Raw genomic sequence first — 18,163 nt, forward strand, 5'->3', positions numbered from 1 at the left:
TCCTTCATGCACCATTCTGGTCGCGATTGATAGATTGATTAAACTTCGCACGGGTGTTACCGGCCGGCGCGTCTCCCCAGCCCAGCCCTCTTCTCCGTTCTCGCTCCGCCATGCTTCACTATTGTCATCGTTGTCTGTATTGTGACCCGCTCCAAGCCTTCACTCTCGGCTGGTCGCATTTTTGTCGAGAGCAAAAGCATCATGTCAATCAGGTGAAACCTCGCACTCATTGTCTGTTTCTGGGTGCTATTGTCAGGTCCGGCGCATTCCTCTGTTTTCCTTGACTCGACCCTCCTCCTTTCCTGTCTCTTTGCTGCGCACTTTCCATCCATCCCCCTCTCCCTTGGAGGATTTTCCTGTTTCTTTGGTCTCGCTCAACATGCCTTCACGTACTCCCACCCTGGAAGATTCGCTGGCCAGAAAGGGAGGCCTCACCCTTGCCCGACTCATAGACTACGATGATCGCATCACGGATGCACTCGTCGATCGAGTGAGTACTCGTCAAAACCAAGTGCTCCTGCCTGGAGACTTACCGCCCACAGGTGTTCTACTGGACCACAATTCGCAAGCTGCGCGCCAAGTTCCAAGCACTTCGCGGCATCAAGGAGGATGATGTTACACGTATCCTGCAGACTCATGTAATCTTGAACAAGGACGCTGCCTCTGCTGCACAGCACCTGTTACAGTTACCCGCTCTTGCTGGATACCTCAATCGCCTCCCGTCCAAAGAAGAGAAGAAACATTTCCAGGATCATTTCAGGAAATATGTCAACATCTATCTCCCTGACTGTCCCTTCGAAGTCACCACCACCAACCGCTACACCATTACCACCCACGAGGCTGCAACTGTCGCCCGGAAACCCATACGTCCAGGTGAGACCATCAAGTACCTTACTGGCGTTCAGGTTGCCATGTCCGAAGAGGATGAGAAGACCATCGGTATGAACGACTTCAGTATCGTCATTTCAAGTCGCAAGAAGCGTCCATCCTTGTTTCTTGGACCTGCACGCTTTGCCAACCATGATTGTAACGCCAATGCTAAACTCATCACCTCGAGCCACAACGGCATGTCAATTGTTAGCGCCAAACACATCAAGGTCGGTGACGAAATCACGGTCACTTATGGAGAAGATTACTTTGGCGAAGATAACTGCGAGTGCCTGTGCGCGACTTGCGAGCGTCTCCAACGGAACGGCTGGTCCCAACGACCAGCAACATCTCGGGACAGCAGTGATCAACCGACCTCTGCTACGCCAGAGCCGCACTCATCCGGAAAGAACAAGAGAAAGCACACGCCAGACGGGACACCTGCCGCCGCGACTCCCGTCTCTGCCAAGCGCCAAAAAACTTACGTTCCGTCTTTGACACCAAAACCATCATCGCAAATTCCGACCATAAAACAAGAAGATAGCGCCTCTTCTACATCCAAGGCCTCGCCGCAAGTGACAACAACTAAGAGAGAAGTCGGCGCGTCTTCGACTCTGCGAGTGATGTCTACCGCGACCGATAGCGAGAGTGATGTCCTGAGATCAGCCTCGTTCAAGCCCAGAACCAAGCTCAAGCATCGTTACGGTAAGGTAGGCCGACCTTCCAAGCGAATCTATGAGTCTACTCGCTCCAGTTCCCCGTCGTCCTCAATCACAGAAGACATCTCTCAAACATCATCGGTGACCACCGAACCCACGTCTGTAGACGAACCAACGTCTACCAATGATTTGACTGCCGAATCGGATTTATCAGACCTTTCCGAGAGCTACGAACTGGATGACACTTTACGTGAAGTCATCCAGCGAAAACCCAAGGCAGCCAGGATGACAACTCGTCAAAGCCTAAGGAAGCAACTCTCCATACCAATACCCACTATCGAAGGCACAGACTCCGATGTTGAAGATAGTTCAGACGGCCGCAGGAGGCCTGGCGATTACACGTTGACCAAACGCCTGTTGACTACCGCGATTTCGCGCTGGGTGGAATGCCGCAATTGTGACGATTACTTCATCCAACACGAGGCCAAGTTGACGCGCAGCAACTGTCCCCGTTGCGAGAGACATAGTAAACTCTACGGCTACGCCTGGCCAAAGACAGATAAGGAAGGCAAGCACGATACGGAAGAAAGGGTACTTGATCACCGTACTGTCAACCGCTTCCTGCATCCCAGTGAGGAGCGAACTACAAAGAAGAGCCGCAAAAGTCTGAGTCAGATGCTTTCAGAACGAGAAAGAAGTCTTCGAGAGAGCGAAGAAGCAGAATCACAAGACGGTAGAACGAGAAGGAGCAGGAGATATAGCTCATAGGGATCGGCAACATGTATTAGTCGTATCAACATCATGAGCACATATTTGTGCAGACCTTGATTTCTGAGGACTTATCGAATTGGTTTTCGAATTGTCAAGAAGTAGAAAACCATCGGGGCCACCGGAACTGCTTTCAAGCCCATCGGAAGCTGATAACGTCGTTGGTGACTTTGTCATGTAGGTCTGCAACCAGCCAGAAATTGACGATCCCACAGGAGGAAGAGAGCTCTCTTGATAAGTTCCCTGAGATACTCTACTTGACAGCCAAGGAACAGACCGAGAAAGAAAGTGCACTCAAAATCAAATCGAACGGACGTTGGAAAGTACTTGCTCTACTGAACACGAGTTGCCTTTGAAGCACCTTCTACTGCGTCGCCGGGATGTAGAGAATCGGAATAGCTAAAGATCGAGACTCATGAAGGACCGCGTGCCAAGCCTCCGACGGCTTTTGATAACCCAGGTCAACGCACGACTACCTCACTGAGCTATTCCCTCTCTTCTTGAGTTCATCCCTCCGAAAACCAACTCGACCAGCTTGAAAGTTTTACAGTGCAATGGAGCGTCTCAGAAAAGCTGGTTCGAACCGCTATCCACGCATGGCATCAGCCAGCTAACTCGAGCAGGCCCTAACGAGCGTCGCTGCATTGTCCGTCAAGCCTTAGGATTTTATCGCACACTGGTCGTGGGAGGTATCTATACTCTCGACAACCCCCACAAGGATGTATCATTAGAGTACACGCTCATTAGAGCTCTGAAACACTGCGTCGCTATACATCCAATTCTTTCTGCCTGTATAATTGGAGAAGATACCGAAACACCAGAATTTGCTAGACCGGCCCTCTTGGACTTGAACAAACATATCGATTTGATCGGCACACGGCAGTCACCGGACATTCTGGACGAAAAAGATTTGATCAAGCTCACCCTGGCTCAAGTCAATAACCATGTATTCACTAATTGTAACAAGACTCCTCCATGGAAAATCGTTGTACTACCATTGTGTAGGGGAGAGCGACCGCAGACCGACAGATACCTCATATTGTTTGGTTACTATCACTCGCATGGCGACGGTAAATCGGGTCTCGCTTTCCACAAGACATTTCTGGCTGGATTGAAACAGGCACAGCATCGTCATTGTGTATATGACGGTGATTCTGAATGTGCAACCCCAAGGACTCCCTTGTTACCTACGCTGGAGGCCTCAGGAGAACTCTCAGTCTCTTGGGGCTACCTACTTTCGCCACTTCTTGGAGCATATTTGCCATCCTTTATCGCGAGTCCACTGGGTATTCGCGCCTCAGCCACACCAGAAGCCGATAACCAATGGGTAGGTCACGACACATTTTTCGACCACGATAAATATAGTACTGGCTTGGAGATCATCTCTGTCGAGTACGAGGATGTGGAGAAAGTCCTTCGGGACTGCCGAGAACACAATCTTAAACTTACAGGGCTCCTTCACCAGATCATCGTGCAAGCTTTGAGCAAAGAACTGCCTTTCGAGAAAGCAGGCTCGTTCGTCTCGCAGACTGCGGTTGATCTACGCTCTCATCTCAATGGAATCACCGATGATGACATGGCACTCTGCCCAACAGCATACTACGAGCTCTTTATGAGGACTGCTGAAGAGAGCTCGAATCCGACTTTGATTTCTGTCAAAGACAACTTCTGGAACGCTGCACGGACTACCACGCAGAATTTGGCAAAATGTGCCAATACCTTGAGCGACCAGCCAGTTGGTCTACTGGGATACCTTCGCAAGATGTACCCATGGACAAGGGGACAGATTGGCAAGCGCAGAGAATGCTCATACGAACTCAGTAATATCATGTCCTTCAACCCTGGATTCTTCAAGCCCGAGGATGGGTGGAACGTTGAGTCCATGATCTTCTCACAGCCTGCCAATGTGTCTTCTGGCTGCCTAAACTTCAATGTTGTCTCCAAGTATCAGGGGGATCTTACCATCGTCATCTCGTGGCAGCTAGGTGCTTTAGGCGTGCAGAACGAGCAGGTCTTTGCAGCGAATCTAGGAAGGTTTATTGCAAAATCATTGAGATCGTTTGGAGGGTTGTAATGACGTTCATGTGGTCTCTGACGCACGGCTTTCGACATGGAGTAGACACGAATCTGCAATAGCCTGCTTTTGCTCTCGATACTATTCTTAAACTGTAACACGACTTAAGACCGTCGTGGTGCAAATTGCCTCATTAATAATACTCTCCTATTGCTCCCGATCACACAACCTTTCTTGAGACTGCGACATGTTGATTTGTCTCTATCTGCTGAATCAGCCCAAAAGGAGTAGCTAGATGTGCCGGTTCCAGTGGACGCTTCGATTCCCGTGTTTTTGTTTCTGTCTCTGACTCTGTCTTAGACATCGTAGTGTTCGAAAGTGGTGTATGGATCTCGAAGTCTCACACATCTTCTATGTCTGAATCGCATAGAATTTTGTCTTCTAGCCATATGTATTTCCACGGATTCAAGAGCTTGCAATAAGTACATAAAACAGAACTCTCAAGACCTCTGTTCTGTCAGACTTCCAAATTCCGAATTCATCACCCAGAATATAAACGTATATCCGACTAACCTACTCAAAGCACCGAACGACCAAAAGTACGCTTCTATACCTGACATTCATCATTGGTGCCCCCTCGCTTCGTCTTGCTCGACAATGCTCTTCTGGCTTCTAAGCTATTTCAAGCCAATGTCACAAAGATATTCGAACTTCGAAAGTGTCAACAGAAGCAACGGAGGCTTCGAAGTGTGGTATCACGTCTGCGCAGATGCCGAGCCAGGGTGGGAATACACACCCGAAGGCAAAGCAAGTGCGCGGGCTCGAAAGGAAGAAGAGAGACAAAAAGCAAAGGCAGAGAAAGAGGCTGCAAAAGAAAGAGCTCAGGCTACTGAGCGTCAACGTAAACTATGTTTAGAGACCAAGAAGAGGGAGAAAGAAGAAGCGGACAAAGCGAAACAGGAGGAGAAGAGACAGAAAAGGATTGTCGAGCAGGAGGCAGCTGCGAGGGAAGCTGCCGAGCTGTTAGCTGCCCAAGAGGAGGCGGCAGAAGAGGAGAGAAGAAAACTAGCAGTCGAAAGTGCGGAGAGGAAAAGGGTCAAAGAGGAGAAAGAACGAAGACGAGCAAGGGAAGCAGCAGAAGCTGTTGTCAGGCGAGAACTCGCTGAAGAGGAGCAAAGAAGAAAGATCAGAGACGCCGAGGAAGCTACAGCTTTGCGACAACTTGAGAAGGATGCAGACACGGAACTAGTACAGACCGGTGAAGAACAATGGGCTCGACTCCGAACCATTGTCTGGGCGGAATACCACGATCTCGCCAGAGAACACACGAGACTACAAGACGTCCATGACGCAGCTTCCGCACGCCAATGGCTTGAAAGGAGACGTCGAGCCAGACTCCACCTAAACAACAGCCACTCAGCCGGAAATGAGCCTCAGGAAAATCATGAAGGTCATGATGCTGAGCGTGCAAGACTCGCCGAGATTGCCATCGAATTGGCTGATCTCGAGGCTGTTCTCAAAGCCATTGCCAAGTTTGGGATACAAGCCCCTACTCCCTCAAGCACTGACTCTTGTCCTTCCTCTCGTCCTACTGCCCCATCGTCTCTGACAAATTCCACAACTGACACTGACCAGCCTAACCACCATCAGTCAAGCACAGCTTTATCTGACATCAGAGTGCTGACAGCTAGAGATGACAGACTTGACAATCAGTCCGATCAGCTAATGAGGGATAGGTATGACTTCCTCGTCCAGCGGGAGGAACAACGCCGAGTGGCGGCTATGATCCATGTGTCGTCACCTCCACCTGGCTGGTTTGGAATTTGCACTATGATCTAAAAGTCGAAGCTATCTTATCATTGTTGGTGGGCGCCCCATTGGTTACCGAGAATGGACTGACAGCCGCGCCGTAGAGATGCATGATCTATTCCACGCCGTGTACTTTTCCAAGGAAGGCGTACCGAGCAGCTGGTCTGTATGGACGACTACATTGATCCCTAGAGACGTTCAATTGAGCAGCTAGAATTTCCTGAGGCCATACAGAGGGGGACAACTTTGGCAGACGCGAATTCATCTTAAAATGTTGCAATACCTGACAACAATTCAAACAAATCCTAAGCGTACAGGACGGGGCGTGCGGCTGATATTCTGCAATCATGATAACTTACGTGAGGGAAAGATAGCGGGTGTCAATCAGACCAATTCTTGCAACATGTCTTCGAGGTCTTCCCTTCCAAATGGCACAGCCAATCTTTCGACGCCCAGACCGTCCTTCCTGCTCTCCACCAATTCGTGATCATGAAACTCTTTGAGTAATGTCCTGAAACTCATCTCGGATGAACACACAAATTCCTCGACAGCCTTGTGATATAGTGTCCTGTATTCGACACCCACAAAAGATGGAGTCTTGTGAACTTTGACCTTCGGCGCCGGTAACTTTTTCGGAGGACGGCCGCGACCTCTTTTCGGCTTTGTGACGTTGCCATGATCGATGTCCATGTCATCGCCAGAGTGACCGAGCATACCATCTGATTCTGGAGAGTTAGGGTGCGTCTCGAAAGCAGAGTCTGCGAGAGCGAGCTGCTCTCCAACCAGGATGCGGAACAAGTTTCTTGCGTTCTCAGGCAACGAGCGCAAGACATAGGCAACACCGTCCTTTCCGCCGATGCGACGACCGCTACGATTCAGGAGTACGTTGACCTCTTCGACAGGATCCAGTTCTGCGGTGTAGGGTGCGAAAGTGGTGGCATCGTGGAAAAGGAAGCGGAGCGAGGAGCGTTGTGAAATATCCCAGAGTAGCGGAAAAGTCGGTGTATCTGCTGAAGCGACGAGACGGATGTTCGGATGAGCGGCGAGAGTAGATATGGTAGCTTGGAAGAGCGGCTTCCGGAAGAAGGGGCTGTCAATGGAGTGGGCGAGAAGATAAATGGGCGACGAAGGAGGTGTTGTCGTCAAGTAAGCAAGAAGGGCGTCTAGAAGAGCTTGGGGTTGGAGTGGAAGTTTGCTGGCCATCGAGGAGGGCAGGCCATGTTTCGCGATAGCCGTCAGAAGGTCGCGGACCGAGATGTTCGGAGAGTAGCCGTTCACAACGATGACATTGGGCTTTTCGTCGGAGGATTCATGGAGGTGGTCGGCAAAGTCAAGAAGAAGATGGCGCTTTGATCCGTAGCCGTAGATACAGATATTGAAGCCTTCTTCGAGCTCGAACATCCATTGATCAAAGGCATTCTCATGTAGACGCGTCAAGAAGTCTTTGTCGACGCTGTGAGGATCGTTGTAAGGATTGATGTATGCAAAGTAGTCGTCGTGGCCAAGAAGAGCGTTGCCGGGCAGAGTATTGATTGACGTCTTGACGCCTCCTGGCCTGTTCTGGAAGAAGTAGAGCTCATGCGCGGCCATGTCTTGTGCTTCAGGCGATGGCTGCTTTTTGCTCCCTTTCGGTCTCCCTCGCGGCCTAGCTGTCTTGGAAGGGGTACCCGGTGTGACAGTCATCTTTACCTCTTGATCTGCATCGGGGTCATCCTCGTCCTCCAAGATGTCTCGAGCAAGAGCGTCTTCCAGCCCTGTGTCATCGACGACAGATTCATCGTTGTCTTGCGCATCGAACAGTCGCTTGTGACTCTTGCGCCTGGCCGAACGGTCTGCGTTGCGAGCAACTGTCAGAGGGGAAAGCTTGGTTGGCGCATCATCGAATTCCTCGTCTGCTCTAGCTGGGGTAGAGAACAGCACCTTCCGTAGCGATCGCGGGGTTCCTTCCTGCTTCAAGGTCGACTTGAGGATGGAGCGTTGCTTGGAGGGCGTGTCTGCGTTGGTATGCCGTGACGGTGTCTCTGCCTCGGTCATCCTCCTCTTAGACGGTGTCGTCTCCACGTCGGCATCTTGTGCATCTTCAACTGCATCTTCTTCATGCTGACTCCTTGTTCGTTTCGGCATTGTCGTTTGTCTGATGTCTTGGTAGGTGAATAACGTTTAAGAGTAGCTCGGTCGGAGTTGCATTGAAAGTCCGACAAAAGCAGCAAGAGCAACCGAGAAGCCTCCCCACAGATTGATAAGATTAACCGATATCGGCCAGCAGCTCTTATCACAAGAGTTGACTCAATCGCATGTGGAACATATTTTCCTCCTCGAGACCAATTGACCATACATACCATTGCCAATAAAATGGCAATCTCTCGATCCACAGCCGCTCGCCGGCTCGTGTCGTTATCAACCCAACAGACCCGCCGCTATTCCGCACCTACCGACGGCGCAATCCCACCCAACAAGGCCAAATACGTACCCACCGAAGGAACCTACCCCAAGGGCTTTGTCGTTGGCAGCGCACATGCTCAGGTCAAGGCCTCAAATACAAAGTTCGACGACCTTGCCCTCATCGCGTCAGAAACACCATGTTCGGCCGCACTCGTCACGACGCAGAACCATTTCCAGGCCGCTCCCGTCAGCGTCAGCAAGAAGATCATGTTCCAGCACCAGAGCAAGAGCATTCGGGGTGTCGTCATCAACTCCGGCTGCGCCAACGCTGTGACAGGAAAAGGTGGACGCGAGGATGCCATGCGCATGGCCAAGCTCACTCACGACCTCTTGAATAAGCGCAACCCCAGTCCTCACGACAAGTCTGCTGAAGTCGAGGCAAAAGAGAGCGTCAAAGAGGGCACTGTCCAGATAGCTGAAGACGACCAGGATGTCTCGGCCATTCGTACTCTGGTCATGAGCACCGGCGTCATTGGACAGCGTCTACCAATTGATCGCATCGAAGCTAAGATCCCCACCCTCGTCGAGTCCCTAGGAAACACCCACGATCACTGGCTCCGTTCTGCACGCGCCATCTGTACCACCGATACCTTCCCTAAGCTCCTTTCCCGCCAGTTCACCCTCCCTTCGTACCCGGGCATCACTTTCTCCATTGCCGGTATGACCAAGGGTGCCGGCATGATCCACCCCAACATGGCCACCCTCCTCGGTGTCATCTGCACCGATGCCCCCATCCAAAAGACTGCCCTGAGAACTCTTCTCTCCACAGCAACAAACTCCTCCTTCAACCGCATTACCGTCGATGGTGACACCAGCACAAACGACAGCGTCGCTCTCTTCGCAAACGGGATGGCCGCCCCTGGAAGTGATGTCGTCCGCCTCAACCACCTCAACCGCGCCGAGCTGCCTACCAGAGGCGCCTCTCTTCCTCCCCGAAAGCTTGAAAAGCAATCGGAAGACTACAAGGAGATGAACAAGGTCCTGACCTCTTTCATGGAGGATCTGGCCAAGCTTATCGTCCGTGATGGCGAGGGTGCTACAAAGTTCGTCACCGTAAGAGTGACAAAGGCCGACAACCACACCGCTGCTCATGTTGTTGCCAACTCCATTGCCACCTCTGCACTCGTCAAGACGGCCTTGTATGGCAAGGACGCAAACTGGGGACGCATTCTGTGTGCCATTGGCTACGCGCCCGGAAACACCTGCATTCGTCCTAATCAGACTTCCGTGTCATTCATACCTGCCGATGGCTCTGAGGAGCTGAAGCTTCTTGTAAACGGCGAGCCTCAAGCTGTTGACGAAGCCCGTGCAGCCACCATCTTGGAGATGGAAGACCTGGAGATCCTCGTCAAGCTGAGCAACAAGGAGAAAGATGTCGGTGAAGCCACCGTCTACACCTGCGACTTCTCGCACGAATACGTCACCATCAACGGCGATTACAGGACGTAGAAGGCCTTACATGATACAACAGGGGCGCGGCCTGGAGACAAGCTCCCATTTCTTCCTGGACCGAACCCGCACACAATTTCAGATGGCAGAAATCTCAGTGCTAGCGAGCATGTATCTTGACCATTATGTATCAAGTCTCTTTGTTATCTTGGGAGTCCCGTTGGGTTCATGCAGCCTGATTGGTTCACTTCCGTAGATACTGTTACGATGTCAGATGATCCATATCACTTTAGACCGTCGTCGGTCTTTGGGAGCAATCACTTCGATGCATATATTCTCTCGTTCAAAAAAGAAACGAGAAAAATGATCTCCTTCGCAAACGTTCTAAGCACCGCAACTACAACGTCATGATTCTTCAGTAATTTTGGCAGTCTGTAAGATAAGGGTGGTCTTCGTGAAATATGTTGAGACGACTATCTTGGTCTTTGACTATTCCTCTCATGCCTTCTATCAGGCGAGCCATGTATGTGCACATTTGCAGCTCGATCTTTGAGGCCTTTCCGGCACTTCCATCATGGCGAGCTTACAACTGAGCAAATCCAGTCAACGCAAACGTAGAGCCAAAGGCCAGCTTGAAGGCCACATTGTCCTGCATCATTGAGCGTAGGTCGATGCTTTTGACGTAGCGTTGCATGCGGTTGTAAGGGATCAAGCTAATACCCAACTGTGACTCAGCAAACTGTTTCGAAGTCAGGATCAGTAATTGCGAAGCGGGTGTTAGGATGACAAAGGCAATTGAAAAGAGGGAAGGGGGTAAAGATAGCATACCTGGACCCCAACGATAAGAAGACCGATCAGCAAAGCCAAGGGTTTAGAGAACAGAGAAACAGCCATACCGCCCAATACACCTATCGTTCCCAATGAGTCAGAATTAAGCTTTCGGTCATCATATGGTTTGCTTGAAGCATTGATCAGGCACACTCACCAGCGATACTTCCACTCGAGATCTGGCGCACGGCTGCGGGATTGAGACCACCTCTGCGATTCACCACTGGTGTTTTGGCATTGGATGTGAATGAGTTCAGGGCAGCGGGACTGGCATCGCAATAAGAGATGAGGCTTCTTCTAGGAGTGAGGAGGGAGTGGGCTGTGAAAGCTGCGCTGAGACCGAGACCGATGCCCAATGGGCGTGACTGAAGGAGGAAAGACATTTTCTCGAAGGCTAAGTGGCCCGATGTATGAGTCACTTGTGTGTTCAGGGTTGAGTCAACTGCTGTTGGTATGGAGAGTGTTTTGTTTGGGAGTGGAGTGGTTGTTGTTCACCGTTCAGATTGTCGTCGGATGTCAATGACGCACGGCGGAGATCCCGGGCCCTGACAGATGAGATTAGATTGTGGAGTGATGCACGAAGATCGTGTTCGTTGCAAATCTTACGAATCTTTTGGTAAGCTCAAAACTCGATCCAGCTGTTTCTATGGCTGTAGTGATCTCCTTTTGCTGCTAGAAATGAACGCTCTATCAACCCATGAATTATGTCGTTGTCGTGCATCCCAGTCGCCATGTCGGGAACCAATCGGCGTGGTTCGGCGTCCAGGGTCCGAGTCTTCCGACAGCGGGGCAAGCGGGGCGGGGATTGGATTGTTCGAGACGAACAAGAGTTCGCCGCCCTGTGGCCGTCGCGCCCTTGTGTGTTTTTCTTGGGTAATCAAGTTGAATGATGCCTCTATTAGGCAGGTGAGTCACTCGAAAGAAGACCGAACTTCCCTGTGCCAGATATACTTTTATAAATCTTGGAAAGACGGTAGACCCTTTCTCTTTCTCGCGCACATCTTTTTATTCCAATCCATCTTCCTTCCAATCCATCCCCATCACAAAAACATCTCTCACAATGGCCACCACACTACCCACCACCAACGGCAAGCACGACGGTGCCAATGGCACTGATGGCGTTGCCTCATTCGCTGTCAAGGCCGGTCTTGCCCGCATGCTGAAGGGCGGTGTCATCATGGACGTCGTCAACGCCGAGCAGGTATGCCCGATTCTCTCTTTCCTGCCTTCACTTCGGCCGCTGACAACAGACATCAGGCCCGTATCGCTGAGGAGGCCGGTGCCTGCGCCGTTATGGCACTTGAGCGCGTTCCTGCCGACATTCGCAAGGACGGCGGTGTCGCCCGCATGTCTGACCCCAGCATGATCAAGGAGATCATGGACACCGTCACCATCCCCGTTATGGCCAAGGCCCGTATTGGTCACATCGTTGAGTGCCAGATTCTCCAGGCCATTGGCGTCGACTACATCGACGAGTCCGAGGTCCTTACCCCCGCCGACCCCATCTACCACGTCGAGAAGCACCAGTTCAAGACTCCCTTTGTCTGCGGCTGCCGTGATCTCGGAGAGGCCTTGCGCCGTATCGCCGAGGGTGCTGCCATGATCCGCACAAAGGGTGAAGCCGGTACTGGTGATGTTATCGAGGCTGTCCGTCACATGCAGACCGTCAACCAGCAAATCGCCCGCGCTGCTGCCATGTCTGAGCCCGAGCTGCGTGCTTTCGGTCGCGAGATTGGTGTTCAGTACGAGCTCCTCAAGGAGACCGTCCAGCTCAAGCGCCTGCCCGTTGTCAACTTCGCCGCTGGCGGTATTGCTACTCCTGCCGACGCTGCTCTCATGATGCAGATGGGCTGCGACGGAGTCTTTGTCGGCTCCGGCATCTTCAAGAGCGGTGACGCTGCTAAGCGCGCCAAGGCTATTGTTCAGGCTGTCACCCACTTCAACGACCCCAAGGTGCTCGCCGAGGTCAGCATTGGTCTCGGTGAGGCCATGGTCGGAATCAACTGCGGTTCCATGGACCCCAAGGACAAGCTCCAGGGCCGTGGCTGGTAAACAACCCACAATCCCGTCCGACGATGAATGAGGAGGCAGCGCGGCATTTCCTAGAACAAGAGCAAAGGCGTTTCGTTTTTAAAGAGGGAGGGCACTCAATTGGAGTTCGAAGCATGATACACAAGGGCTCCGGAACAAGACCAAAAAGCAAGGCGTATTAGCGTTCTTGCAAGACACCTTTCGACAGGGATGAAATTTCACGTGGGGGTTTGTACAAATAGTAGCAGAAATGGACACGACTGATATGACCTTTTCCATGACTTTTGCTTCATCTTGCTGTTGAATGAAGGTATTCAAGAAACGTGTGGTGTTTCATCTTGGGTGCGTTTTTCAATAAAGCGAGTGTGAGTAATCATTAAATCCGGGCAGTCGTGGAGAACGCCCACGGAGTTGAAAAAGAACGTCACTTCCAGGTCCTCAGAGGAATGCACCCTACCAAGCAAGCAGAGGTTACTGACGATAAGAGAAAGGGTGTGCTGGCACAAAGGAGACTCAAGAATTGGACGTTTAGTAGGTGAGGGTGTGGACTTGAAAACAGCAGTCTGTGAGCCTCATGTGCTTCTTCATGTTTGAGGTTCCAATCAGGATCGAAATCGCAGAATGCCATCCAGGATCCTCTGTTCTTTATCATCTTGGCAACAAATCCTGAGCAACGGTAGTGGGGTCCGACTCCGCGCGGCGGTTGAAGCGTCGACCGAAAGCGGTTTTCTTGGACAAAGGGCAGTCTTGCAGCACGGTGATGATTGTCTACGTGATGGAGGAAAAGGTGCGCGAGGAGCATGGTCGAGTAGGGTAGACGCGACGCAGTAATCGGACGAGCTGGGAGATGCGAAAGTCGAGCGTGCTATATCCGAACCAAAATCCGAGGCAATCGTCGATTGGAGCAAGCTTCACCGTGCACTACGAGCCTAGGCCCTTTCCAGGCCGTGTTGACGGATGAGAAAGGACGGCAAATCTAACACAACCTCATCCCATCGTCTTGTCCTCGATGACTTGATTTCCCAAGAAGCGTACTCGAGTGCCCACCTCAAGAGCCTCATGGCGCAACCCTCACACCCTTCGCCGAGCGAGACGTCAAGAGCGCGTGAAGTATTCAAATGCTTGGAAGCCTTCGAGACGTCGATTCATCCTCTCCGATTCTCCGACAATGACGGGCTCAAAGACCGAGTGCCTGTCGGTAGCGACGACACTGCCCTGGCTGCCTTCGCCCAACTCGGTGCCTTGCGACTCAAGGCCCAGCGCTGCATGATCACGCTGATATCCAAAGACGAAGAATACATCCTGGCAGAATCCACACGCACTTTGTCGCTGCAGTCGGACCTCGTACACAATTCCCGCGACGCTCTATGGCTCGGTACTACACGCTTCCCTCGCGAAGAAGGCTTCACCCTCGCCGGACTCACGCAGTGGAGCACAACCAAGGAACACCGCGACGTTCCCGGAGAAGATGGTTATTACTACACCGATGGCATAAGCCCGCACTGGTACATTGTCAGCGACATTCGACAGAACCCCGAATTGCAGAAGCTCATGCTGGTCACTGCTGGCCCTGATTTGAGGTTCTATGCTTCTGTTCCTATACGTACAAGCACCGGATTGGTTGTTGGTTGCTACTGTATCCTCGACGACCGACCGCGGTTTGGAATCAGCGCCGAAGAGATGGTCTTCATGGAAGACATTGCCGACACAATCATGGGACATCTCGAGGCCAAAAGGACGGCTTTGCAGAGACAACGTGGCGATCGTTTGATCAAGGGTCTGGCCCTGTTCAGCGAAGGCAAAGACAGCTTGCGGGAGTGGTGGTTGGATACTCATAGCCGCAAAGCCCGAGGCGAGGGTGCCAGACGCCGCCGTGCCTCCATCGAGGAAGACAAGGTTCAAAACGAACGTGCTGACGAGGAGCTGGGCATGACATACCGTGCCGATGATATTCCCCACGGACGCCAAACCCCAGTCTTTGACGGAAAACCCCTCGAGCCGTCCAAAAAACTTGTACAAGCGCCGAAGCCCTCGGTCAAGACCGGCCACTTGGCTCCGGACAAGCACGAAGGCTTCGATCTTGGTCGTGAGGTAAATGCTGCCTTTGCTCGTAGCAGCAACCTCATGCGCGAGGCTCTTAGTTGCGAGGGTGTAGCCTTCATCGACGCCGATTTCCATCGGTCAAAAGAGTCGACCAAAAACCAGGAGTCTTCATCTACCGAGCCTGAGAGCGACACTGCGACTGCATCCTCGGGCCCCGAATCGGCCTCGCCAAAACACCAACCACCTGTTCCACCAGATGCACAATGCGCTCTTCTCGGCTTTTCGACGAAGGTCAAGTCGACAGTTCGTGGTTTTGATGCTTCTGCCAAGCACTCAAGTCTCCCGAAGGCTTTCATTCGCAGCCTGGTACGACGTTATCCGATGGGTAAGGTCTTCAACTACCATGATGGTAAGGCGTTGAGTTCGAGCTCGGGCACCGAGCTTTCGTCCGACGACATCAGCGAGGGCACGAAGAACAATAGATCACGCAAACGCCGTAGCCGTGAATATGTCGATGCAATGACTCTGGCCGACGTCTTCTCGACTCCTCGCAGTATCGCTTTCTTGCCATTGTGGGATAGTCGAAGGGAACGATGGCGATCTGCTGTCTTCGTGTGGAACAACTTCCCCGGTAGGTTCCTGGACAAGGCGGAAGACGTGACGTACCTTGCTGCTTTCAGCAACAGTCTCATGGCCGAACTGTCACGCCTCGATGCCATTGCTGCCGATCAAGCTAAGGCCACATTTATCAGCTCTGTATCCCACGAGTTGAGATCTCCTTTGCATGGTGTGCTGGCTGGCGTAGAGCTTTTGCAAGAGAGCGACCTCAACAACTACCAGCAAGAGATGACTACCACAATCAGTATGGCTGGCAAAACGTTACTGGACACAATCAACAACATCCTCGACTTCACCAAAATCAACAGCTTTACAGACCTTGAACGCAAAGACAGGAAAGACAAGGACGCCACAAGGAACGCTGGTTTCAAAACGGCAGACATGGGCGAGGTCGGCGTTACAAGTGTGGTCGATCTTGCTGTATTGACCGAGAATGTGGTCGATACAACTGTCACGGCCAAAAGTTTCCAATCAAGTAAAGCACAGCAAGATGATGAAGACGAACTCGCCCCAAAGACACCGAAGGCAGTTGCTGTTGTTTTGAATATTGCCAAACGATCGAACTGGAACTTGAGCATTTCACCCGGAAGCTGGACAAGAGTCATTACTAACCTTCTTGGCAACTCGCTCAAGTACACAAAGGTTGGCACGATCACTGTCAGTTTACAATACAAGAAATCAGAAGATGCGAACAAAGCTCTCGTGTCCTTGACTATCGAGGACAGTGGACAAGGCATAGGTAGCGAATACCTTCGAAACCATCTCTACACACCTTTCATGCAAGAGAACACGCATGCTGTCGGAACCGGTCTGGGACTCTCAATCGTCAAGCAGATTGTAAAGGACTTCGGAGGACGCATAAACTTCGAGAGTGAACTCGGCCGGGGCACCAAAGTGGTGGTCACCTTCCATGCGGATTTTGAAGAAGATGTCGAATCTGAGATCAACGTCCCGAAGTGCCCGGATGGAAGTGCTCTGAAGCTGGCGTTCTCCAAGTCGATAGGCAAGACGGATGGAGACTTGGTGCGCGACAGGACTATCAAGACGTCGACCTCGAAGACTTGTAAGGAATGGCTGGACTGCAAGAGTGACTCCGTCTCGGTCTCGGACGGCGCCGACAAGTTTGACGTCTGCATCTTGACCGAGACGGACTACGATCAATGGCAAGAGAAGAGGAGAAGCACAGGGAACCAACCCCCGATGGTTGTGTTGGGCTCGATATCAGCTTCGTCTGTCGTCAGGCAGAGCGCAATGAAGAACGCCATCTTCCTCAACCAACCGTAAGCGATATTCTCTACGTTCAGAAAATTGTTTACTAACAACCCACGAACAGATTTGGTCCTCGAAAAATGTCAAGAGCACTAGCAGCTGCACTGTCCAGCACAAAGCAAACACACGTATCGTCCGACAATCCCGTGGGAGTCTCCGCCTCGCCTTCAGCACTTGAGATCCTCACAAAGCCTGCAGTCATGTCCAATAACAGTGACCCGCCACCCACTTACGCAGAGTCCAAACCTAGCGCAACAGTAACCTCGATTCCTGCGACGCCCACAACACCTGAGAAGAACGACGCACCACGGACCGCAGATATCAACGAAGATCCCGATATTCGAAAAGTGCTTTTGGTAGAGGACAACTCGATCAATATGAAACTGCTTGTCGCCACGATGCGTAAGCTGAAGAGACCCTACACATGTGCAGCCAACGGCCTAGAGGCAGTGACCTCTTACGCCTCGTCACCTTCCGAATACGCGCTAGTCCTGATGGATATTTCCATGCCCGTCATGGATGGCTTTACAGCCACTGAAATGATCAGAGCTCTAGAAGAGAGGAATAGCTGGGACAGATGTACGATCATGGCTCTGACCGGTGTTGGCGATGCTGAAGCCAAGAAAAGAGCTTTCTTGGCTGGCGTAGACGACTTCATGACAAAACCCGTGAGCATGCAAAAGTTGACCGGTATAATCAAGGGCCTGGGTGAAGCGTGACTTGAAGGCCGGAACAAACGGAAACGCGAAGCCAGCAGCGAAACCGAGAAAGAAAAGAACGCTGAGAACAACAACGAAGAAGGAGACTACAAGGAAGCAGAGGGCGAAGATGCAGAAGAAGGAATCGCAACCAAAGATTTCGCCCTCTCTTCGAATGTCGAGGCCGAGAACCAGGCTCGAGGCATCAAACGAAGGAGAGATGACGCATCTGATGGCTACGACGACAAAGAAGATCAGAGATTACGATCTATCGTCGAGCAACAAGCCACCGCAGGTCACTGATGGAGTCTGAGATGTACTATTTTGGGATCGCGAACAAGATTGACGGTTTTATGGGATCAACGGCTGGGAATATATTTATTTATCTGCAGTGGGTTCTTCAGTCTGGGTGGAGGATCAGACACGTACACATATATCCGATGGGCGTTCGGTATGCTTGCAGTCTTTGAAACAACTTTCATACTCATCCTGTTCTTTCAAAAACTCCATGAGTTGTGTCTCACGGGTAGAAGTTGCAGAGCACGTGTTGGTCAAGCGAAGCAAGCAAGGCAGGTAAAGTCACAATGCTTCTCGGACGTAGTAAATTGTCCACAGAGCTGCCGTGAATAAGAAACTCGGTGAGCAATCTGAGACTTCCAAACAAGGCAGCTAAAGGGGGATGGTGAGGAAAACTCAGACTGCAAACGATCGTCTATGTACAACAGAAC

The 18,163-nt window shown here is 51.6% G+C and overlaps 9 protein-coding genes across 9 annotated transcripts; 7 read left to right on the top strand and 2 right to left on the bottom strand.

Annotated features, from left to right (window-relative positions):
• Positions 1 to 120: 120 nt before the first annotated feature.
• On the top strand, positions 121 to 2,168 carry M438DRAFT_287031 (uncharacterized protein; the record flags this gene model as incomplete). The annotated part of the gene is made up of 3 exons (XM_029901608.1): positions 121 to 490; positions 543 to 1,357; positions 1,511 to 2,168. Coding segments are annotated over exons 1-3 (1,584 nt in total), but the record flags the coding sequence as incomplete, so codon positions are not given.
• A 680-nt stretch (positions 2,169 to 2,848) lies between these two features.
• M438DRAFT_370706 (uncharacterized protein) lies at positions 2,849 to 4,368 on the top strand (the record flags this gene model as incomplete). Its single annotated transcript, XM_029908207.1, has 2 exons — positions 2,849 to 2,870; positions 2,918 to 4,368. 2 exons carry the CDS (start codon positions 2,849 to 2,851, stop codon positions 4,366 to 4,368), a joined length of 1,473 nt encoding a protein of 490 aa, XP_029765769.1.
• A 298-nt stretch (positions 4,369 to 4,666) lies between these two features.
• On the top strand, positions 4,667 to 6,324 carry M438DRAFT_9617 (uncharacterized protein). Its single transcript, XM_029910438.1, has one exon. It carries the CDS (start codon positions 4,966 to 4,968, stop codon positions 6,145 to 6,147), a length of 1,182 nt encoding a protein of 393 aa, XP_029765770.1. The 5' UTR covers positions 4,667 to 4,965; the 3' UTR covers positions 6,148 to 6,324.
• A 177-nt stretch (positions 6,325 to 6,501) lies between these two features.
• Positions 6,502 to 8,259, bottom strand: M438DRAFT_262869 (ORC2-domain-containing protein; the record flags this gene model as incomplete). Its single annotated transcript, XM_029899848.1, has 2 exons — positions 6,502 to 6,767; positions 6,834 to 8,259. Coding segments are annotated over 2 exons (1,692 nt in total), but the record flags the coding sequence as incomplete, so codon positions are not given.
• A 210-nt stretch (positions 8,260 to 8,469) lies between these two features.
• Positions 8,470 to 10,008, top strand: M438DRAFT_309084 (arginine biosynthesis bifunctional protein ArgJ beta chain; the record flags this gene model as incomplete). The annotated part of the gene is made up of 3 exons (XM_029902370.1): positions 8,470 to 8,908; positions 8,975 to 9,432; positions 9,499 to 10,008. 3 exons carry the CDS (start codon positions 8,470 to 8,472, stop codon positions 10,006 to 10,008), a joined length of 1,407 nt encoding a protein of 468 aa, XP_029765772.1.
• A 523-nt stretch (positions 10,009 to 10,531) lies between these two features.
• Positions 10,532 to 11,159, bottom strand: M438DRAFT_264229 (uncharacterized protein; the record flags this gene model as incomplete). The annotated part of the gene is made up of 3 exons (XM_029899932.1): positions 10,532 to 10,687; positions 10,777 to 10,856; positions 10,934 to 11,159. 3 exons carry the CDS (start codon positions 11,157 to 11,159, stop codon positions 10,532 to 10,534), a joined length of 462 nt encoding a protein of 153 aa, XP_029765773.1.
• A 677-nt stretch (positions 11,160 to 11,836) lies between these two features.
• M438DRAFT_330576 (pyridoxine biosynthesis protein PDX1) lies at positions 11,837 to 12,828 on the top strand (the record flags this gene model as incomplete). Its single annotated transcript, XM_029903336.1, has 2 exons — positions 11,837 to 11,977; positions 12,034 to 12,828. The coding sequence occupies 2 exons, from the start codon at positions 11,837 to 11,839 to the stop codon at positions 12,826 to 12,828; spliced, it is 936 nt and encodes a 311-aa protein (XP_029765774.1).
• A 1,149-nt stretch (positions 12,829 to 13,977) lies between these two features.
• Positions 13,978 to 17,438, top strand: M438DRAFT_239665 (uncharacterized protein; the record flags this gene model as incomplete). The annotated part of the gene is made up of 2 exons (XM_029899512.1): positions 13,978 to 16,748; positions 16,802 to 17,438. Coding segments are annotated over 2 exons (3,408 nt in total), but the record flags the coding sequence as incomplete, so codon positions are not given.
• Positions 17,421 to 18,139, top strand: M438DRAFT_10012 (uncharacterized protein). The gene is made up of 2 exons (XM_029898624.1): positions 17,421 to 17,582; positions 17,777 to 18,139. Exons 1-2 carry the CDS (start codon positions 17,566 to 17,568, stop codon positions 18,063 to 18,065), a joined length of 306 nt encoding a protein of 101 aa, XP_029765776.1. The 5' UTR covers positions 17,421 to 17,565; the 3' UTR covers positions 18,066 to 18,139.
• Positions 18,140 to 18,163: the final 24 nt, after the last annotated feature.

Source organism: Aureobasidium pullulans (assembly GCF_000721785.1).
Source record: "Aureobasidium pullulans EXF-150 unplaced genomic scaffold scaffold_1, whole genome shotgun sequence".
NCBI lineage: Eukaryota > Fungi > Ascomycota > Dothideomycetes > Dothideales > Saccotheciaceae > Aureobasidium > Aureobasidium pullulans.

What these genes read in the sequence shown, in the direction of transcription:
- M438DRAFT_9617 (XM_029910438.1), top strand. Translation starts at nt 4,966, where the DNA reads ATGCTCTTCTGGCTTCTAAGCTATTTCAAGCCAATGTCACAAAGATAT.